The following is a 20,386-nucleotide window of genomic DNA, read 5'->3' as shown; positions in this document are numbered from 1 at the left end:
TGGGAAGTAGCACACTGGCATAGGGATGAGTCTTAACATACCCTTAGAGTGGTCCGCAGCCGCAGTCCTGAACCTGACCTGAAGTGTGAGTCAGCATGTCAAAGTAATAGTCCCCGAAGGGCCCAGGGGACCAGCCCCTTCCCCTGCACCAGTCCAGGAAGGTGGGCCCGGCTGGTGCTGGCCACAGGCAGTGGCTTGTCTGGTGTGCAGGGTCCCTGCCTGGTATCTAGGGTTCTCACAGTGCCCTGCGAAGTAGCTTAGCTGCCCAAGCAGGCCTGCGCAGGGAGGCTCCAGGGTCTTGCAGCACTGAGTCGTCACAAATCAGCGAGAAACGGAATAGCTCAGACTTTGCTCCAAGTGAGCCAGTGAGTTGGGGCACTTTGAAGTGTTTGTCAGAGCCTTCCCTCCTCGCCACCCACCCTGGGCTGAGACCCCCACTGGCAGAAGTCTCTGCTTCCCATGACCAGTGCGCACAGGCCGGGAGTTCAGCGAGGCCATGGCAGCCCTGCTCTCCAGGTAACAAAACAGCTGTGTCACCCACCCAGGTGTGAGCCCCAGGGACCCTCGCGGCACCAGGTTGCCCACCTTGCCCTTCCGAAGTGAACACTGGCCAGGAACGAGGCAGCAGGCCTCTCTGTGGCCCTCGGCCAAGGACCACAGTAGGCACCGCTGCACAGGGCCGGTGGTGGGGGAGGCCCTGCAGGTCCCCACCCTTAACCAAGGGTGTTCCTGCCGCAGGGTAGAGGTGGGCTCCTGTGAGCCACCGGGTCCAGGCTGGGGGGAGGTCCGGGCCCAGTGGGGGTCTGTGGCCCAGCGGGACGCAGGGCAGAGTGGGCGGGGGCTGTGGGAGTGCCGGACACCTAGCCTCCCGCCCCGAGCCTGCAGCTGTTGAAGGCGTCCTCAGCGACAGCTCTGTTTACCGGTGGCCATGGTCCCAGCGGGAGGCTGCATTACCGCCTGGCGGGAGCAGCAGGCAGACAGTGGTTCACGGCCTCAAAAGACCCAGCAGTCAGCCTTTGTGGGCGGCCTCACCCGCCCCCGGAAGGAGAGGTGCACGCACTGGGTACTTGCTTCCCCTCTCACTGCCTTCCCACAATGGGGAGGGGGAGCCCCCCGCCCCTGTCCCTGGGGAAACAGCCAGGCCCAGCCCCTCCTCAGGGACTTCCATGGGAGTCAGGCTGATGTCAGAAGGGCAGGTGTGTCCTGAGGTCACAAAAGTGGGGGGAAGCCAAAAATAGGTACATGGACCTGCCCCAGGGGTCTTGTTCCCACGAGGCCCCTTGTGGGTCTCAGAGCAGGTGGCTAGCTCTTCCGGAGGCCAGGCTGAGCCCCAGGCTCAGGAGATCTAGAAGCTTGTTGGGAGGATACTGGACATGGGGGCGCTGAGAGGGGCTGGGGGACACGGGAAGGGGGGTCTGTGAGAACCCGGGAATGAGGGAGATGACGCCACTGTGGACAGGAATTGGTTCGGGGGTCCCCGTCTCATCTTCCTGACCACTCACACCTGTCCCCCCACCGGGTTTGGCTAGGCACACCTGGGGGGCTGGGAAGGAAGTTGGCCCCCATCTTCAGGGCAGCATCCCTGGATCAGAAGGTGGTCACTGGTCGCAGCTGCAAACCGAGAAACCAGGCAACACATACACACCCCCAGCCCTCCCCGGATCCGAGCTGCCTAGGGGTCTGCACACTGGATCCGCCAACCCTCTCCTTTCAGGGCTGTGGCGCACAGGGTCCGGCTGGTGTCGGGTTACCAGCGCCGGGTTCCGGACAAAAGCCTTGCTATGTGGAAACCCGGGGCACGGGCACAGGGAGGGGGAGGGGAGCCAGCCCCGGGTGGGCACCTGGCCCAGAGATGTGTTACCTAGGTGCGGCCTCCAGGGGCGAGCTGCGCCGGGCGTGACGGGCAGGATCCACTCCCTGGGGTGGGGGCACTGAGCACCTGCTCTGCCCAGGACGGCGGGGTGGCGCCCCTGGCCGCCCCGGTGCAGGCTGGCGGACATGGGTAACCGCACACTGGTCCGCCGGCCCCGCGCCCCCGACCCGCAGCCCCGTGCCCCTCAGCGGCGGGCACCGCGTCGCGGGAGGAGAGCAGGGACGCGGGGGAGCGGGGCGCCTCGGGGCCACCCGGTCCTCACCCGTGCCCTCCCCACTCCGCGACGCACCTGCGGAATTCGGGGCCCCGCAGCGACCACGTGACTCCCTCCAGGCCAACCACCGACAGGGGCTGCAGGGCGCCGGAGCTGCCCGCGCGTCCGCCCTCCCTCCCTGCACCACAGGGAAGGCCCCGGCCGCGTCCAGCCTCCCTGGACCCCGAGCTTCTTGCTGCGGGGTCTCCACGCTCCAGATCGGCCGCACTCAGGGCCTTCTGCCGCCAGCGGCCGCGGAGAGAGAGTCACAGCTCGGGCTTCGGCTGTTTGGCCGCACCTCCAGGGACTTCCAGCTCCTACTCGGGCTCGGCGCTGGCCCCCCGAGTGTCCGCTGGAGGGCGGCAAAGGCACTGCCCCACCCCCAGCTCCCTACCGGGCGGGGTGGGGGGTAGGGTGGGGAAAGTTTGGGGTCGAAGCGGGGGTAGGGGGAAGTTGGGAGTCGACGGTGCCCCTCCCCATGCAGCCCCAGATTGGAGAGAGAAGACCACCCACACCTGGGTACAGACTTTTTTTATTTGCAAAGAAGGCGACTCAGGTGACTCAGAAGTCCGCAGCTACTGGGATCCCCCAGGGCCGCCAGACGTCAATGGGGCTAGGGGGTGAGGCACGTCCACCCTTCACAACTGCTGGGAGGCCAGAACCTGGGGGTTCTCGTAGCAGTGGGCCTCCTTGGCCGCAGCCTGAGGGGGGCTGCAGGCCTTGCAGGGGAAGCAGCGTCTCACCAGGAGGTCCCAGGGCTCCAGAGAGCGGAGCCAGAGGGGCAGCCAGGCCCAGGAGCGCAGGCGGCGGGGCAGCCAGGCGGGCCGGTGCCGCTGCAGGACGGTGACCAGGGCGACGAGGAGCACCAGCACTACCAGGGGTGCCCCGACCGCAGCCAGCACTGCGCCCCCCGCCAGGGAGAGCCCGAAGGCGGCCAGAGGCAGCACCAGGAAGCAGAGCAGCAGGTAGGCGACAGCCACCCAGCGGTAGCTGGCGGTCAGGTTCCCAAAGTGCTTGGCCAGCGGGACCGGCAGCCGGAGGATGGGCACCACATACCACAGCAGGATGCCCGCCAGGTTGAAGAAGAAGTGGATGAGAGCGACCTGGAGGGAGGGAGGGAGGGCCTCAGGAGCCTGGGCTCCCTGGGAGGCATGCCCCTCCCTGATGGCCACTGTGGTGGGCACGCTCTTCCCACACCCCACAGTGCCCCGAGGCTCAGGAGCCTAGTACGGCATCGCCATGTGGTAACTACGTCTCTGATGGCCCTGTGGAGTCCACCTTCCCCTGAGCTGGCTTTACTTGCCTATGCTTCATCCACAGCGACCCTACTCATGCTCATCCCTCAGTGGGCTTAGCCACCCAGCCCCAGGTTCTGGCCTGGCTCCTGCGAGGAGGAGTTGCAGGGCTACACATGGAGGGAACACAACTCTCTACAGGGGTTGCTGGAGAAGTCGAGGAGTCGCTGTGGTGGGTGCATTCTGGAGGGCTTCCTGGAGGAGGGGATCAGGGCTCTGCACTGGGAGGTTCTAAATGGACAGAGACAGAACCGAGGCGAGAGAGCAGGTGGGAGTGGGGGAGCGCTGGGGTTCATCTCTTCTTGTGGGTAGCAGCCCAGTGAGATCCAGGCCTTCGAGAGCTGCACCTATTAGGGCGCTGGGATGGAGGCAGTGGGGCCCAAGGGCCAATCTGGAGAGAATCAGAGGGACTGAATGGGACGGGGCGTGGGGGCTCAGAGCTGGGGGGCTGGCGGGAGGCGTCCTGGAGGCAGAATTGGGACTGGGTAGGGGAGAATGGAGGGAGCTGGGGAGTCATCCAAGTGGGGACCTGTGCCATTTAGGCCGTTGGGGGTGGAGGGCATCCCAAGGTGGTGAGATGGAGGGGCTTGAGGCCACAGCGGTCCCTCAGGAGACCGCCAGCTGGAACCGGGAAGAAGACCTGGGGCTACAGGGTCCTGGAAATGACGAGGTTGCAGGGGAAGAGGGGAAGGCCTGGGACCCGGACAAGTCCCACAGGGTCCTTGGGGTCCCAGGAGGCGAGGCTGTGGGCTTGAGTGGGCAGCCAGAGGTGGAGTCCTGGAGAGCCAGGGCCTGAGGCCCCAGGACACACGTCCCACCACCAGCCTACAGGACCGGACAGGAGGGGGACTGACCCAGAGCGGAAGTCCCAGGCCCGCGTTGGGAATGGAGGGGCCTGCAGGCCGGGGAGGGCCTGGGAGGGCGGTACCTGGACGGCGCTGAGCAGCATGTCCGAGGGGCTGGCCAGAGCTGCCAGCAGGGCCGTGGTGGTGGTGCCAGTGTTGGAGCCCAGGAAGAGAGGGTACGCTCGCTCCAGGCTGATCACCCCGACCCCTGGGGGAGCCGGGGGTCATCACGGGCCCTGAGCCCACCCACTCCCCACCAGGGAAGAGAGGGTACGCTCGCTCCAGGCTGATCACCCCGACCCCTGGGGGAGCCGGGGGTCATCACGGGCCCTGAGCCCACCCCCCAGGTGCTCTGGGCTCTGCTCACCGATGAGCGGCACTATGGCCGCGGTGAAGACGCTGCTGCTCTGGAGCACGAAGGTCAGGCCGGCGCCCACGAGCATGGCCAAGTAGCCGCTGAGCCAGCCAAACGGGCGGGGGAAGTCTGCGGAGCGAGGGCCGGTGACCCCGAGCCCCGCTTCCCCGCCCCCACCCCCGCGGCGGCCCGCTTCCCGCCGCACCGGCGTTGATGACTGTCCTCACGGCCTGGGCGACGCGGCCCCGCAGAGTGGAGTTGAGCAGCTTGACAATGAGGACGAGGCAGGAGCAGAGCACGAGCAGGGAGGCGGCCAGCAGGATGAGGCCCACGGCCAGGTCCGCGAGCGCTGTGCCCGCAAACAGGTGGCGGCCTGGGGCAGGGCGGGGGCAGGTGAGCCGCGGGCAGCACGGGGCGGCGGGGGCGCGCGGGGCTGGCAGGGGCGCGCGGGGCGGGGGTAGGGGAGCCGCGGCCGGCGCGCGGGGCCGGGCCTCACAGGGCAAGGGCTCCTCAGACGCAGAGCCGTTCTTCCCAGGGCAGAGGCCCCCCGCCGCCGCTCCGCAGTAGCTGCTGTATCCCGCGGTCTGGGAAGGCAAGGCGGTGAGGCTCAGGATGGGCTCAGAGTAGGCGGGGCCGGGTAATTCAGCGGGTCTGGGGTCAGGGATTAGCGGCGCCTCACCGTCTGCTCCCTGGTGCCGCACCATCGCTTAATAAGGCTCCGGTTGGTGCTGTTGCCCGTGGCACTGCCCATAAGGACATCAGCGTCCAGCTGGGGACAGAGGATCCGGGTCTAGCGTCGGTTCTTCAGGACTGGCCTGGGGCTTGGAGGACTGCAGCCAGGTCCACCGTGCTGGACCCCTCTCTTGCCCCACCCGACCCCGGGCCCAGACCGGTCTCCCCAGCAAAGCCCTTCCAGCCAGGCCCTGGCCTGTGGGTCCTGCGGGAAAGGAGCCAGCCGCCTCACCTGCACGATGAGGTGTGTGAGCGGCCGGGTCAGCACCTTGAGGATGTCGGGCGCGTGCCCCCCGGGCTGCAGGCTGGCGGCGCCCAGGATCAGCGCACTGAGCCTCTCCAGGGGGGCCGCGGCACTCTCCAGCGGCAGCAGGACCAGCGCCGTGAGCCAGTTGAAGATGCCGTGCACAGCCGAGCCGCCGAAGGCTCTGGGGTCACACAGAGGCAGCTGGGTGCCGGTCTTGGCCACCATCCGGATCGCCGCCCCGGCCCCTGCCTGTCCCTTACCCCGCTCACCTCCGAAACTCGTCCCGGTCCCCTGACTGTGCCATTGAGACCAGGGTGCTGGTGATGGATGTGCCCACGTTGACACCCATGATGATGGGCACAGAGGCCCGGACGGTCAGCACTGTGGGGGCGCTGCGTCAGCCAGCCACTCCCACCCCCCCACCATCCCGGGAGGGGAGGGGCACTCACGCTTGGAGGCCACCATGCTGACCACGATGGAGGAGGACGTGCTGGAGCTCTGCACCAGGACTGTGACCAGCACGCCAATGACCAGTCCAGCCACAGGGTTGGACAGCACCACGTTATCCTTGAAGATGTCTCCGGTTACTTTGCCTGCACCCGGGAGACAGGTGTCCTGAGGCTGGGGAGGCCGGGCTGGCCACCAGCCCACAGCCACCTGGTGGGTCACTCACTGCCTAGCAGCTGGAAGGCGGAGCTGAGGATGTCCAGGGAGCAGATGAAGAGGTAGAGGCCGCCCAGCAGCCCACAGGCCTTGAGGAAGCCAGTGAGCACCCACAGCGCCCTGCCGGCCGCACTGAGCTCTGAAGACACATGGCAGGGAGGTCCTTGGTGGGGCCTCCTGTGCACCCCTCCCAGGCCCCTTCCTTTTCTCCCCCTTCCCAGGGCAGGGTCTCAATCCCCCTTCTCTGTCCCTTGGCAGAATGCTCAGGCCGACAGCCCTCTGGGGTCTCCTGGGAGCCTAACTGCCCACAGGACAGAGGAGGAGGGCCAGCGCGGCAGGTAGCAGTCCCGGTGAAGGACCGGGTGCCCTGGTTGGGGTCTGTGGCGCGTTTCCATGTGGCCTGTTGGAGCAAAGCTCATCCTCACTCTCTCCCCAAGAACCCTCTCCAGACTCACACCCAGCAAGGTGGAGCCATGCTGGACCAGCTACCCGCTACCTCCAGACCTACCTCTCCAGGCCTGTCCAGTGTCCTTCAGCTGAGGGAGGGCCCAGGGGTCCATGTCTCTGTCTTCCAGGATGGAGGCAGAACCAGAGATCCCTGCAGGGGTTGGGGTCAGCTAGGGCCAGGGACCTAGCTGTTTCCTGGACACTTTCAGGTGGGGGGGGGGCCCACAGCACAGGGGCTTGGGGTGAGGGACAGGAGCAGGAAGGAGGGGTCTGGCTCGTGGGCTCTCCTGGGGACCGGCTAGTACCCCTCTCCCAGCTTCCCCAGCACGATGAGTCAGGGGCCAGGTGGGTGGGCAGGGATGCTGGTGGAGGTTGGGACCCTGGGTCTCTGGTACCTGCATTTCCCAGCCTCTGGTCCACCAGGCCAACTGTGTCCAGAGGGGTGGGAGGGGCTGAGCCACCGGTGAGGGGATGCAGCATGGATTTCAGGCAGGAACAGACCCAGGTCCAGACCCAGCTCTGCCGGCAAGAAGGGCAGTTCAACGCTGCCCCCTGCCCGTCAGCTCTTGGGGTGTCCTGGCCCGAGACCTTCCCACCATCCCCCCTTCCCACCTGCTATTGGCCTCAGTGGTCTCCCCCTTCCTCCATCTGCAGGGGGATGGCTATAGTGACCCCAGGTGGCTGTCAGGCAAGCTCAGTCTGGTTTGGGGGGACAGAGTGGAGGGAGCCCTGGCTCGTTGTTGGTTCTGGCTGGAGGAAGGGCTAGTGGGTGACCCAGAGTACTAGGGTGCAGCTGGAAGTGGTCGGGACTCCGGGGTGTCTCCTATTGGGTGTCACAGAGACCACTGCAGACGGTCACAGCTTGGACTTTGGCATTTGGTACCAAACAGCAACGTCTTCACTCGATAAGGGTCCACTCCTAGTGATGGGGAGCAGGACAAGGGGCTTGACGCCCCCCCCCACCTCAAGGCTCCTTCCTCAGCCTGCTGGGCCTGGACCCCCAGGGTCTAGGTCCTGGGGAGCCTGCGGTAACCCCTCCCTCTGGCTGCCCCCAAGCTGGTCTCTCAACCTCAGCTGCTGGAGAGTGAGGTGGGCGCTAAGCCCTGGGCCTGGAAGTCACCCAGCCCTGACCCCAGTGTCCTGGGCCCCCGCCTGGTTCTAGAAGCTCCTACCTGTGTGGGCAGTGAGGGGCACCTTCGGGGAGGAGACACAGGCCGAGAGCAGCTGCAGGTCAAAGATCCGCTGGGTGCACACATGACCTGCCGTGTACTGAGCCCATTAATGTTTACCAAGGAGCCAAGGGCCCCCCAGGGGTACCATCGCAGCCCTGGGTGCCGGCCTCTTCCAGGCCCCACCGTCACCCAGGGGTGAGCAGGGCTGGGCTGCTGGCCCCCAGAGCTGGGCTCTCGCATGTGGATGTCTGAGGGACATGACAGGATGCTGCATGCTGGCCGCCTGCGGCAGGCGGGATGCTGACACTCTGGCCGGCCATCCTGGGGACCCCTCGGGAAGTCCACCCTCGTCTCTGCAGGCCTTCTTGTGCCTGTCCTGCTGCGGTCACATGGCCAGAAGGAAGCTCTTTGCACCAGGTGGGCAGGGAGGGCAGCAACCCCCGAGGTCATCCAGTTCAGGGCCGGGCCTAGCAGAGCTCCCAAGCGGCGCAGCCCCAGAGGTGGCCAGCAGTGATCACAGTCACGGGCGCCACTGACCTCCTGCAAGTGGGAGGAGGGCCCACCCGAGGCCACGCTGCTCTTCAGCCTGGCACCCGAGCCCACCTGGTTCTCTCCCCAGCTGAGTCCGGCCCCCTCGTTCACAGGTGCCTCTTTCTGGAGTTGGGCCCCTTCCCGCTCCGGAGATGCGGGGAGGGTGAGTGGCCCCGCGGGGGCCAGCCCCGCCCCGGCCGGCTGCTGTCTCGAGCCCCTGCCTGCTGTCCACCAACCGCCGGTGCTGGGGGACTTTGTCCCCGGGAAGGAGGAACTTTCCGACTGTCCTCTCAGCACATTCTTTGGCCCGTCCCTCCCATCCTGCCTCCCACGGCTGGGGCGGGCCCCTCAGCCCTTCCAGGGGTCCTGAGCAGCAGCCCCTTCCCGCGCGGGGTGGGCGTGTGGCAGTCTGCCCTGTGGGGTCTGTCTCTGGTCCCTCTGAGGGTCTGTGTGACCGCCCCTGGAAGGCAGAGGACGCCACAGGCCTGGGGAGGGGCGGCTGTCGTGAGCGCCCCTCGCGGTCACCCCCCGGCTTGGAGGCCCCATGCAGCCACCATGCTTGTCCTCCCCAAACAGCACCCGTCACGGCGGGAGCCGGGGGCACTGAGCAGGTGGGCTTCACAGGGGGCGAAGGCAGAGACCCTCCCGCTGGGCTCAGGGCTCTGTAAGGAGGGGGCCTCCTCGAGCAGGCCAGGAGCGGCCTCTGCTGGGCCTGCCCCCCCAGCCTGCAGCCCAGGCCTGGACACTGGCCCCCAGACCCTTTCAGGAGCCACCTCTGAGCCGCGTCCAGACCTGGGCTGGGCTCGCAGGCGACTCTGACAGCAGCGGCCCCGCAGTGCACACAGACCACCGTGGGGCCTGGGGGTCCTGGCCCGGATTCCAGCTCCTGCAGGGGCGCAGGGCACTGTGGGCATAGCTCACGACCTTAGGTGGCGGCCCCAGGGCGAACACGCAGAGCTGTTTCGGGAAGGCGGTGCCTCGTGCTGCAGGCCGAGGCTCCTTTCCGAGGGGCAGCGCTGAGCAGCGCTCAGAGCTGGGGGCTGCCTGAGGGATCCCAGCAGAGGCTGCGGCAGCCTGCGCAGCAGCCTCCGGGCTGGGGGAAGCGGGGCGGGAGGCCCGACGCGGGGAGGAGCCTGGCCGGCTGCTGAGTGACAGTGGGGCTGCCCTTGCAGGGCCTGGGGGGCTGCGGCTCCAGGCGAGACGGCCCCCGTCCGGCCCTGATGGCCAGGAAGGCAGCCAGGTCGAGGTCCAGCATGGCCACCCCTCCACGGGGCATGGGCGTGCTCTGGCGGCACTGCGGGCAGGGGACCCAGCGCTGCTCAGGGGCCGGCGCGGCCAGCCGCCGCACGCATGCCTGGCAGACGGTGTGGCCGCAGTAGAGGCGGCGGGGCAGGTGCCCGGCGAGGTCATAGGCCGAGTAGCAGACGATGCAGTCACCCCGCTGGGGCCCAGCGGCCGCAGCCTCTTCAGAGGCTGAGTGCCCCTCCGGCAGCAGCATCCTGGGGAGGGATATGGAGGTGGCAAGGTATAGCCTCTGCAAGCATCCCCCGGGCTTAGGCTCCGCACGGGAAGTGCTCCCCCTGCCCCAGAGGACAGGAATCCAGGCCTCTGCAGACCTGGGAGGTGGGCAGTGGCCAGTGGGGCTGCCCGACACCGGGGCCTGGGCACAGCCTCAGTCCTCGTGACTGCCAGTCAGGTAGCACCCTGGCCTGCGGTCCTGTCTTGGTGGCCCTCGGGCGCCCTCCCAGGCTCGTACCCACCCCCCAGCCGCCTGCTCTAGCCCCAGGTCTTACCTGCGTCTGCTCTGCCAGGTGGCTGTGTCCAGATCTAGGGTGGCCGGGGGCGGGCTGGGGGGACCCGGGGCGCCTGGGGCTCCCTCCCTGGGGCTCACGTTACTGGCTGAACGTGGACCAGTCAGCGGGGAGGCAGGTGGTGGCTGCGGGCTGCATGGGCTCCCCTTTCAGCCACAAAGCGCTTGCAACTGGATCCACCAACACCGCCAACTGGGCTGGAGATGCCCCTGCTCTGCCTGCCCCGCCCCCCCCCCCCAACGCTGCGCAGCACTGCCCAGCTTCCTGCCTTGCGACCCGGATCTGCGCCCACTCATACTCGACCGCCACTCACAACAGGAAAGCTTTCTGGCTTCCACCTGGGTGCTGCCTGCTCTTCAGCACTCGGTTCAGACATCACCTCCTCCAGGAAACCTGCCAGGACCCCCACAAGCTCAGCGCCCTGAAGGGCCCCACCACCCCGTGGCTCAGTCACTGTGTGCGTGTCCATGCTGAACTGTCGCGGTGCCTTTTCATCCCCTCGGTGTTCCCATCACAAGGTAGCCCCACGAGAAGGCCCGTGAGCACAGGAGTAGAGAGACCACCCAGAAACTCCCAGCACAGGGCGCTATGGAAAGCCCCAGGCGCCCCTTCAGAGGCCACCTCCCCCTGGCATACACCTGGCCGAGGCCCCAGGGCCAGCCTGGTGGCATAGCAGGATGGGGTGTGTCAGGGAGGGCTGGGAGGGGGTCAGACCCCAGAACCTCCCCCGCTGGAAGAGGCCAAGGGCCAGAAGGCCCCTCCTCACTCCCACCACTCTGGCAGTCCTTGGCCTCCTGGGCTGGTTGGACAGGTTTCTGTGGCTGCCCCGGGTGGGGTCATCTTCCTGTGGGGGCCAGCCAGGGGCCAGGGGCCGGGAACCTGGCATGCCTGAGTCCCCGTGTAGTCAGGTCAATGACATGTCTGCCCACACCCAGATACCGGTCCTGCCACGCGGCCAGTCACCAGGGGTCGGGGAGGGCTGTCACCGGGACCCGTCTGTCCTGTGAGGCCAGCTCGCCTCCTCCAGCTGTCTGCCCCATCCCGGAAACATCAAGGCACCTGGTGCTGGCCTGGATGCTCCCCCTGCACATGCGCTTCCCTGCCTCACCCCAGGCCCAAGTGGCTCGGTGCCCCCCCGGCCTCCCACGCAGGCATGCCGTGCTGCCCAGACAGCTGGGAGACGAGTCTGGCCCAGCACTCTGTTCCCACCTCCACAGAGCCCGGGACCCAGAGGCGGGGCAGTGGGGAACAGCACACAGCAGACATCAGGGACCGGGGTGTTCTGTGGGAAACCAGAAAGATGCACCAGCCGAGGCAGGGCGGTGACTCACGGGTGGGCCGGGCCGGGTGCTGGGCCCTGGGCTCCCACCCCTGGAAACCTGCCCGCGCTGGTTCCACCCACCACAGTGCTGCCAACCAGGCCCTCCTCTGGGAGCTTGTCTTGGGCTCGGCACCTGGTTCCACGCACAGCATCTTCCTGCCGTCTAACCCGCCCCCAACTGGCCTTCTTGTCCAGCTCATGGGCCAACCTGAGACCGCAGGTCATGTTGTCCTGAAGCTGCCCCGCCCGTGACTGTCCCACAGAGGCTGGCGGTCTCTGGTGGCGTTTAGCCTGGGACCCTCCCAAAGGGGACAGTGGCAAGGAAGAAGTGTCCAGGATGGAGCTCGCACAGCTTTATTGCTTGGGCCTGGGCCTCGCAGAGGTGGTCAAGGGAGTCCCCAGCACGAGCAGTGCCCAGGGCTCCGTTCCAGGGCCCTGGGCTGGCCTGTCGGCCTTCCCGGTGGGTTGGCTGCAGCTGTCCAGGGAGGGGGGCGGCCAGTGCCTGCGACGCCACAGTGGCAGTCCCAACTGCCCAGGCCCTTGCCGTAGCCGCCTGAGCAGAGGCCGGCTGGCGTCGCCGGGCCTTGGGGCCAGCAGGGGCCGGCTAGGAGACGACGCAGCAGCAGCTGTGGCAGCGGCAGAAGCGGGGGCAGTGGCAGCAGGAGCAGCAGGGGCAGCACCAGCAGTGATGGGCAATGTCGTCGCCGCGCTGGGCGGGCGGCGGGCCGGCGTAGGCCAGCCCTGCTGGGCGCTGCCCGCTGCCACAGGGCTTGCAGGGCTGCTGACAGGCCAGCTGGCCCTGGATGGAGGCAGCCCCCTTGGCGCCCTTGGGCCCCGGGGCCTCCTCCAGAGGCTCCAGGGTGCAGGACCTCACGGGCAGAGGCTGCGACTCTGCAGAGGATGGGCCCGCCTTCAGCTGCTGTCCCAGATCAGGCCGCAGGTGAGCCCTCGGGATGCTTATGTGGGCATATGGGTTCTTGACGAGCGTCTCATGGGGGTCCATGGCCCTGCCTGGCAAAGGTGAGCAAAGGAGACAAAGTCAGCTCTGTGGAGGGCAACAGCTGCATCCCAAGGTAAGCCAGGTCGTGAAAGCGCCTGAGTGTGCAAGGCCTGTGTGTGTGTGTGTGTGTGCAAGATGGCAGAGTGCAGGGACCGTGAGGGACAGCATCTCTCAGCTGTCCCCAGGTGTCCTCCACCCTCCCTGAGTGGCAGGGCCTTGTGATGGAGCTGGAAGCGGAGCGGGGGTGGGGGGCTGGAAGACACAGCTAAGCTGGTCCTACCGCAGATGGGGAAGTCCCTCAGCCCAGGACCCACCTGGAGTGGTGGTGGCAGCAAGCTGTCCTCTTGCCCAGGTCCCCGCGCCTGTGAGCTGAGCCTCCGGTAGCTGCCTTTTCCCTCCTGGGGAGGGGTGGGGCCTTGGGCGGGGCTCAAAGACGGGGTTCCCAAGATGCCAGGAGGCCCCAGCTCCTCCAGCACAGCGGCCACCCACCCTTCCTTTCCTGGATGGGCGGTGGCCAGGCCTGGGTTCCCGGGGACCCTGCCAGCCTGGCTGATTCAGCCTTGACCCATCTGGGGCATGTCCTGGCCCTCAGGGAGCTGGCAGGTCACCGGAATGCAGGACAGGAGCCTGGGTCAGGCCCGCAGATGGTCTGGGGCCTGGCTATCACCCACAGTCTCAAAGCCACTGCTTTGAAGTGGAGGGAGAGGCCTGCACAGTGACCTGAGCCTCTTCCCCGCAGGGAGAAACCAGGGCATTAGTGAGCACGCTGCTCTGCTCGGAGGTTTACGGTATTTCTCACTGATAAAAAATGTTTGGTTTGCATACCTTTGCCGATAAAACTTACTTATCTCTCTATTGGCAACATGAGTTTCATACACACGTGGCGTTTCCTGCTCATTTCTGACTACAGTTTTGCTCTGGTCGGGGGTCCTGTGGACAGCCCCTCCGTCTCTCAGGGCCCCCATCCTTGGCCCTCCCACCTCCCCCAGCTTCAAGTCCTAGGTGGCGCTTGGCGCCTGCCATGCCCTGGGGTCGCTGTGTGCGGGGTCACAGTGGACATGCGCTCTCGGCGCAGGGCCAGGCACTGCCGAGCTCCGCCTGGGGCGGCTGGGCCCGCATCCCCTCGTCCTTCGCGCTCGGGGCGGCGCGGGGTGGGGGTGGGGGGGCGCCTCCGGGAAGGGCAGCGTCCAATCAGACGTGGCCCAGAGGCCAGCTGACCCGCGCGGCCGGTGTGGGGCCAGTCAGACCGGTCTGGGCACAAGCTCTACCGATGCGGCACCGGATGCGGGGGGAACCGGGCCAGAGCCGGAATCGGGGGGCCGACGGCGCAAGCCCACCGCGCACGGCCCAACGTGCAGGTCAGAGCCCACCGCGCAGGCTCCGCGGGCCCCACCCGCTGCCCCACGGCGTCCGCCTCGGCGGAGGGGCGGGGGCCGGCGCGTGCGCAAACCTGGCCTGGAAGGAAGCCGGCGGCTTGTGCGGACTGTAGTCCCCAGAAGCCTCCGCGCTCGAGGATTTTCCCAAAGACCAGGCTCGGGGTCAGCCGGCCCCTTCCCGCCAGACCCGGGCTTGGGCCGCCCCGGCGCTGCGCTTCCGGGCCCGGGCGGGGCGGGGCCTCAGCCCAGGGGCGGGGCCTCGGGCACGTGGCGGGGCCTCGAGTTGGGGCAGGAGGGGGCTGAGCAGAGCGGCTGGCCCTCCAGCCCTCCCCTGGCCGAGGCTGCCTCAGTTTCCCGGCTTTCGGGCCAGGGCCCCTCGCTGCCCCTTCCTTGGGCACCTGCTCACGTGCACAGCTCTCACACTCGAGCGGTGGGTGGCACTGAAGGGCAGGCACTAGACTGAGGCCTCAGAGAGAGCAAAGTCGGGCCTGTGGGCCCAGAACACCTTTCCAGCCTCCTGCCACGTGGGGCCCTTAGTCAGGAATGCCGACCGCGCTGGGCTCTGCTGCCCTGCAGGAGCTGGGCTTAGGGCTATAGCTAGGGGCACTCTGGCCTGTAACAGAGCAGAGCAGCTGTGGCCAGAGGGGCTGGGTCTGTCCAGGGTCAGAAGCAGTGCTGGTCAAAGGAACGCCGGCAAGCCACGTCGTGGCCACGGCAGGTTAAAGAAAGGCACTCTGGAGGCCCAGGCCACCTCAGTTCCCTGCCCTCCCTCTCACCTGACAGCTCCTCACAGGCAGAGGGTGTATCCTGGGGGGCAGGAAGTCTGGCCCAAGGAAGAAGCAGAAAGGAATGGGGCCTTGCTGGGTGGGGCCAGGTTAGCACAAGGCTGTGTGATGACCCGTGATCTGCTAGGCGCCGGAAAGGCTCCCCCGCCCGTCCGTGTAGGTGCGTGTCCTCCGTGAGTTGCCCCATGGGGCCTGTCCTGCCCTCGGTCTGACCTGCTGCGTGCCCCTTACACCGCCCAGCGTCCTGTCCTTGGAGCACTCTCCCAGCCAGGGTTCCTCCATCGCCCACTCCTTCTATGTGCGCTTGCCCACCCCTGCTCACCCTCTTCTGCCCTCAGCCGGCCTGAGCTGGGCACCTGTGAGCCGGAACAGCCCGAGGCATTCTCTGGGGGCCGAGGGGAAGGACTGACAGAGACCCTGCCTCTGCAGAGGACACAGGGCAGTCTCACGGTGGGGGCCCCGGGGCCCGCTTTCCTGGGACCACCCTAGGGCTCCCTCTCCCCTTCCTCCCTCTGGTATTGTGAGATCTCAGAGCACTCCTTCCCTTCCAGAATCGGGCAGGGGGCTTGACCAGGACCCAGGGTCAGCAGGCGGTGCCGGAGGTGGGGGAGACGGGAGGGGGCCTGCTGTGGGGATCCCGACCCCCACGGGGCCCGCGGGGGGCGGGCGACCCCCAGAGCGGGCGCCAGGCCCGCAGCGGATCGAGGGGCGGCAGAGACACTGGCCCCGCCCCGCGGACCCCGCGCGGGTCCCCAGACGGGGGGTGGCGCTGCGGGCGCCGCGCGCACTGCGGTCCCCGCGCCTCCGCCGCAGAACGCGCCACGCTCCGCACGCACCTGCCGCCGCCGCCGCGCCGAGCCCCGCGCCCGCGCCCCACGCCCCCGGGAGCCGCCGCGGCCCGGCCATCGCCCGAGGTCGCCGCCGGAGCCTCCGGAGCCGCCGAGCCAAGGCTCGGGCGCCGCATCCAGGCCTGCCTTTGAGACAACCTCTGCGGAGGCGGCGGCGCGCGGCCCGGCCCGGGGACGCCAGGCTGGGGCAGGTGAGTGCGGGCGGGGCGGGACAGCGCGGGGTCTTCTCTCGCCTGCCCCCACTTCTGGGCAGAGGTCGGGCCTCGGGCGCGATGGGCTGCGGAAGGGGCTGGGTTCCGAGTCTGGCGAGGGTCGGGGTCAGAGGTCGGGCGCCCGGTCTTTTGTGCAGGGTGAGGGTGGGCCCAGGTGCTGACCTCACGGCGTCTCTCACCTGCAGCTCCGGCCCAGCCCCGGCCTCTCCTGTGCTTCCGCCGCCAACCCCGAGCTTGCTGCCCGGGTCCTTTGGCGGCCAGCGCTCAGGCTAGCTGCCTTCCCTGGGCGCCCTGTCCTGGAGCCATGGGGCCCACCTAGCCCCTGCCTGCCCGGATGTCCGGGCCCCGGGACGGCTGATCTCGGCTGCAGGGGGACCTCCTGCAACGCCCCCTGGCCAGCCTCAGAGGCCAGAGACCCTGGGTGAGCCCCTGGGCCCGACCTCTGGCCCAGGGCAGCCGCCCACACCCCCCTGCCCCTCTCCTCCTCCCCCGCCCCTTCCTCCTCCCCCGCGGACCGGACCTGAGAAGCCACTGTGGCCGCTGGGGGGGGCCCTTCCCCCCAAGCTTTTGCCCGCCTCCCCCAGGAGTCCACAGGGCAACCAGGATGCTGTCCCCTCACTGCCCCCCCGGCCCCACCCAACTCCCCCCGCTACCCGAGCACCCAGTCTGACTGGAGACAGCCGGATGCCGGCTGACCCAGGGCCCGAGGCGGGCGGTGGCTGGCCAGGCTTCCTCATGTCCTGCCTGAAGGGCCCCCATGTCATCCTCAAGATGGAGGCCATGAAGATGGTCCACCCTGAGAAGTTCCCTGAGCTGCAGGCGGCCGCCCCCTGCTTCCCACCTGCGCCCCGGCCCGCCCCGGCTCTGGCACCCAAGCGAGCCTGGCCCTCAGACACAGAGATCATCGTCAACCAGGCCTGTGGGGGGGACATGCCCGTCCTGGAAGGGGCGCCCTGCACCCCGCCTCTGCCACGGCGGCCCCGCAAGGGCAGCGGTGAGCTGGGCTTCCCCCGGGTGGCGCCGGCGGACGAGGTCATCGTGAACCAGTACGTGATCCGACCCGGCCCTGCGGCCCCGGGGGCCCCTGCGGCAGCGGTGGCCGCAGCTGCGGGAGAGCCTCTGGAGTGCCCGACGTGCGGGCACACGTACAACGCCACGCAGAGGCGGCCCCGCGTGCTGTCCTGCCTGCACTCTGTGTGTGAGCAGTGCCTGCAGATTCTCTACGAGTCCTGCCCCAAGTACAAGTTCATCTCCTGTCCCACCTGCCGCCGTGAGACTGTGCTCTTCACTGACTACGGCCTGGCTGCGCTGGCCATCAACACGTCCATCCTGAGCCGCCTGCCGCCTGAGGCACTGACCGCCCCGTCGGGTGGCCAGTGGGGTGGCGAGCCCGAGGGCAGCTGCTACCAGACCTTCCGGCAGTACTGCGGGGCTGCGTGCACGTGCCACGCGCGGAACCCGCTGTCTGCCTGCTCCATCATGTAGCGCCCGCCCGCCCGCCCGCCCGCCGGTCCCTGCTCACTGCTGCTTCGGGGATCTGGCCCTGCCCTGCTGCCCGCTAACCCCTGCCCACCACAGCTTCTGGCCCCTCCCGTGTGGCACTGTCGCTGCAGCCAACTGCCATTAAAACTCTTCGCCAAAGCCTGCAGCTCGTGCCCTGCACCGAAGCCGAGGCCTGCTCACGGCCTGGGCCGGGGGGAGTGGGCACCCAAAGCGGCAGCCCTGGTGGGGTCCAGGCTGAGGAGCCAGAGCGAAGCTGGATACTTGGGGTCAGCCTGCTCTGCTCAGTGGGGGCCAGGCGGGGCCTGTGTGTGCATGTGTGTGCACCTGCGTGAGCCACCTGTGTGCTCCAGGCAGGACTGTGGGAGCAACTGGGCAGAGCAGAGCCGGCTGGCAAAGGGAGGGCACCTTCACTGTGCTGGCCACTGGGTGTGAGTGCAGCGAGGGGCACAAGGCAGCCCACCTGAGCCACGGAGCCCGCCTGACTCCCTGAGGCGCTGTGGGCACAGCCCTGGGGCCCGTCTGAGCTGGGGCTGGGACAAAGGCTGGCCACAACCACAGTGGGGTACAGGGCCTGAGGGCCTCCTGTCCGGCACTGGACGACTGCATCTGGAGAAGGAACTGTCGCCCAGCTGGTGCAGGCAGGGTAGAGGGGAGGGCGACGCAGGAACGACAGCATGGGTAGCAGTCCCTGTTTATTGAGAGCTGCCCCTTGTACTGACGAGCCCGCGAGGCGGGGCTGCGACAGTGTCAGTCAGGTGCTGCGGGCTCGGAGGGCGCTGCGGGCGGTCGGGAGGACGGGGCCCGGCTGGCGGGCTCGGAGGGCGCTGCGGGCGGTCGGGAGGACGGGGCCCGGTTGGCAGGCTCGGAGGGGCGCTGCGGGCGGTCGGGAGGACGGCTCGGAGGGGCGCTGCGGGCGGTCGGGAGGACGGGGCCCGGCTGGCGGGCTCGGAGGGCGCTGCGGGCGGTCGGGAGGACGGGGCCCGGCTGGCGGGCTCGGAGGGCGCTGCGGATGGTCGGGAGGACGGGGCCCGGTTGGCGGGCTCGGAGGGGCGCTGCGGAGCGGTCGGGAGGACGGGGCCCGGTTGGCAGGCTCTGGCTCCTGGACCCAGTGGGGCCCTGGGCCCTTGAAGTGGAGAGGCATGTGCTGACACCCAGCCTGCTCGGGGCCGCTGGGCTCCTGACAGCCCAGGTGAGGCGGCCCTTTGTGGGCTGGGCCTGTGCAGCAGGGGGCCCCCGGGCTGCCTGACCTTCAGGGAACACTCAGGTCCACGGCGCCCCCTCCTGCAGACCGGCCGGCTGGGAGGCCCAGCAGTGGGGTGGGGCCTGTCCATCGAGGGGCTCTCGGAACCCTGGCCATGGACCTCCTCCAGTGCTGTGCTGCACACCGGTGGCTCGTGTCTGGGCAGTAGGCGTCTCGGGCTGGGTCAGAGGCTGAATGCAGGTTCTGGGGCGGCCCTGTCCAGGCCCCGGGATGAAGGCTAGCGCCCCGGTCAGCCCTGGGTTCTTCAATCCTAGTCATCGGGCCTCAGGGCAGGGTGCCCCCGGCACCGAGGCTTCCTGTCAGTCGGCAGCCGCGGCTGGCCCAGGCCCAGGCCCAGGCCCAGGCCGTGCTGGCAGCAGGCGCGTGGCCGTCAGCGGCGGGAGCCATCCAGCAGCACAAACAGCAGCCCCAGCAGCAAGAGCGGGGTGAAGACAAGCAGCAGGCCGAGCAGCTCAAGTGCCAGCAGGCTCAGCAGTGCCAGGCGGCGGGCGCAGGGCCCGTGTCCCCGCAGGGCCCAGAGCCAGGCACCCAGGCAGGGCGGGCAGGGCAGGAAGGGCAGGCAGCCTCGGCCGCCCATGGCCTCCGGCAGGAAGCGCAGCTGGTAGCGGTGCTCCAGGGAGGCCCATGGCCCGCGGCCGCGGCGGGCAGGCAGGGGCGGGGTGGGGGGCGCGGGGCGCGGGGGCCCGTCGGCCAGCAGCAGCTCCTCTTGCAGCCGGCAGATCTCCCACTCGAGCACGGGGGTCTTCTGGCGACACAGCGGGCAGCACACGCGGCCCAGGTCGCCGGGGGCGGCACCCAGCAGCCGGTGCAGACAGCCCATGCAGAGGCCGTGGCCACAGTTCAGCAGGGCCAGGCGCTGCTGCCCCGGCCCATAGGGCTCCGTGCAGATGGGGCACTCCTCCGCCTCCTGCTGCGCCTCCTCGTCCTCTGTGCGGCTGGCCCAGGGCGGGGCCACGGCCGGGGCCCCCAGCAGGGGCTCACTGTCCGGAGTCCTGGCACCCGGGGGCTTCCCAAGGGCCCTGCTGCCCAACCCATCCTCTACCAGCACTTGGTGCAGTGGGTCCAAGTGCTCGGGGCCCAGAGACCGACCGGTGAACCCCGAGCCACGGTCAGCAGGGCCACCAGCGGGGACCCCAGGGCACAGTTCAGGGGCAGTGCCTCCAGGGCAGCGGCCGGGATGGGTGGGTGGAGACCCCAGGGTGGCGGAGGGGTGGCTGGGGCCTTGAAGGTCAGCGTGGCCCTCCACAGCCGGGGCAGGCCCTGGCACTGACCTTGCAGCAACCGCCGCCTCCTTCTGGCTCCGGGCCCCACTCGAGGAAACTTCACTTGGGTCCCCGTGCCCCTGCCAGCTCCCGGAGGCTCCTGGGCCCAGCGTGCCGTCCCCGACAGGATCTGCCCAAGCCCAGCCGCAGGCAAAGCAGTCCCTGTATCAGCCAGAGACCGCCAGCTGGATTCCAGGCCGTGGCCTTGTGGGCAGGCCAGTCCAACTCCTCCAACAGGAATTCCCCTCCCAGGGGTGGGGACGCCACTCAGACCTCCCTCCCCACCAGTCTGAGCCACACCCCTTCCCTCCAACCCAGGCCACGCCCCCCCTCCACCCACTGCCCCAAGGGCCCTGGGCAGCTGTTCCCTGGGCTGGCAAGGGATGGTCAATGCCAGCCTGGCCGGGTGCCTTTCCTGCTTGGCCCTCAGGGCAAGGGCAGAGTCTGCACAAGGTGGGCAAACGGCTGGCACCCTCCTCATCAGATTCAGGCACTGAAGTGTGGGCTGAGCCACTGTGCCCGTGCCCAGCGGAGCAGGCTATTCCATCCAGACCTGCTCTGGACCACCCACCGCCTGAGGCCCACTTCCGCGCA

General features: G+C 68.6%; 5 protein-coding genes across 6 annotated transcripts; 1 reads left to right on the top strand and 4 right to left on the bottom strand.

The window, feature by feature from the left end:
- Positions 1–2,706: 2,706 nt before the first annotated feature.
- SLC34A3 (solute carrier family 34 member 3) lies at positions 2,707–9,327 on the bottom strand. The gene is made up of 16 exons (XM_055541791.1): positions 9,206–9,327; positions 8,066–8,165; positions 7,883–7,952; positions 7,594–7,629; positions 7,106–7,138; positions 6,772–6,861; positions 6,274–6,402; positions 6,050–6,193; positions 5,870–5,981; positions 5,586–5,781; positions 5,301–5,390; positions 5,118–5,205; positions 4,827–4,994; positions 4,634–4,750; positions 4,350–4,474; positions 2,707–3,229 (listed from the first exon to the last, which is right to left on the bottom strand). Exons 1-16 carry the CDS (start codon positions 9,325–9,327, stop codon positions 2,765–2,767), a joined length of 2,085 nt encoding a protein of 694 aa, XP_055397766.1. The 3' UTR covers positions 2,707–2,764.
- Positions 9,328–11,883: 2,556 nt separating this feature from the next.
- CYSRT1 (cysteine rich tail 1) lies at positions 11,884–14,139 on the bottom strand. 2 transcript variants are annotated; one of them, XM_055541672.1, is made up of 2 exons: positions 13,996–14,139; positions 11,884–12,556 (listed from the first exon to the last, which is right to left on the bottom strand). In XM_055541672.1, exon 2 carries the CDS (start codon positions 12,546–12,548, stop codon positions 12,150–12,152), a length of 399 nt encoding a protein of 132 aa, XP_055397647.1. In that variant the 5' UTR covers positions 12,549–12,556; positions 13,996–14,139; the 3' UTR covers positions 11,884–12,149. The 2 variants fall into 2 exon arrangements, with proteins under 2 accessions (XP_055397647.1, XP_055397648.1); XM_055541673.1 differs by lacking the exon at positions 13,996–14,139 and adding an exon at positions 12,860–13,791.
- RNF208 (ring finger protein 208) lies at positions 13,770–17,398 on the top strand. The gene is made up of 2 exons (XM_055541667.1): positions 13,770–15,745; positions 15,952–17,398. Exon 2 carries the CDS (start codon positions 16,451–16,453, stop codon positions 17,249–17,251), a length of 801 nt encoding a protein of 266 aa, XP_055397642.1. The 5' UTR covers positions 13,770–15,745; positions 15,952–16,450; the 3' UTR covers positions 17,252–17,398.
- A 550-nt stretch (positions 17,399–17,948) lies between these two features.
- On the bottom strand, positions 17,949–18,617 carry LOC129623773 (proline-rich protein 2-like). Its single transcript, XM_055541668.1, has 2 exons — positions 18,517–18,617; positions 17,949–18,392 (listed from the first exon to the last, which is right to left on the bottom strand). Exons 1-2 carry the CDS (start codon positions 18,598–18,600, stop codon positions 18,021–18,023), a joined length of 456 nt encoding a protein of 151 aa, XP_055397643.1. The 5' UTR covers positions 18,601–18,617; the 3' UTR covers positions 17,949–18,020.
- LOC129623886 (uncharacterized) lies at positions 17,949–20,273 on the bottom strand. Its single transcript, XM_055541790.1, has 2 exons — positions 20,203–20,273; positions 17,949–19,954 (listed from the first exon to the last, which is right to left on the bottom strand). The coding sequence occupies exons 1-2, from the start codon at positions 20,271–20,273 to the stop codon at positions 18,901–18,903; spliced, it is 1,125 nt and encodes a 374-aa protein (XP_055397765.1). The 3' UTR covers positions 17,949–18,900.
- Between the last annotated feature and the right edge of the window lie 113 nt (positions 20,274–20,386).

This window comes from Bubalus kerabau, chromosome 11 (genome assembly GCF_029407905.1).
Source record: "Bubalus kerabau isolate K-KA32 ecotype Philippines breed swamp buffalo chromosome 11, PCC_UOA_SB_1v2, whole genome shotgun sequence".
NCBI lineage: Eukaryota > Metazoa > Chordata > Mammalia > Artiodactyla > Bovidae > Bubalus > Bubalus kerabau.
This window is presented reverse-complemented; position numbering and strand designations above follow the sequence as displayed.

Excerpts from the sequence above, each read along its gene's own strand:
- CYSRT1 (XM_055541672.1), bottom strand. The coding sequence starts at position 12,548 with ATGGACCCCCATGAGACGCTCGTCAAGAACCCATATGCCCACATAAGC.
- SLC34A3 (XM_055541791.1), bottom strand. The coding sequence starts at position 9,327 with ATGCCCACAGTGCCCTGCGCCCCTGCAGGAGCTGGAATCCGGGCCAGG. Across the intron at positions 7,953-8,065 it reads CTGCTCACCCCTGGGTGACG|CGGATCTTTGACCTGCAGCT; the intron begins GTGGGGCCTGGA and ends GTGTGCACCCAG. Across the intron at positions 6,403-6,771 it reads CACTGGACAGGCCTGGAGAG|AGCTCAGTGCGGCCGGCAGG; the intron begins GTAGGTCTGGAG and ends ATGTGTCTTCAG.
- LOC129623886 (XM_055541790.1), bottom strand. The coding sequence starts at position 20,273 with ATGAGGAGGGTGCCAGCCGTTTGCCCACCTTGTGCAGACTCTGCCCTT. Across the intron at positions 19,955-20,202 it reads CTGAGGGCCAAGCAGGAAAG|GGACTGCTTTGCCTGCGGCT; the intron begins GCACCCGGCCAG and ends TGGCTGATACAG.
- LOC129623773 (XM_055541668.1), bottom strand. The coding sequence starts at position 18,600 with ATGGACAGGCCCCACCCCACTGCTGGGCCTCCCAGCCGGCCGGTCTGC. Across the intron at positions 18,393-18,516 it reads GACCTGAGTGTTCCCTGAAG|GGCCCAGGGCCCCACTGGGT; the intron begins GTCAGGCAGCCC and ends CTCCACTTCAAG.
- RNF208 (XM_055541667.1), top strand. The coding sequence starts at position 16,451 with ATGCCGGCTGACCCAGGGCCCGAGGCGGGCGGTGGCTGGCCAGGCTTC.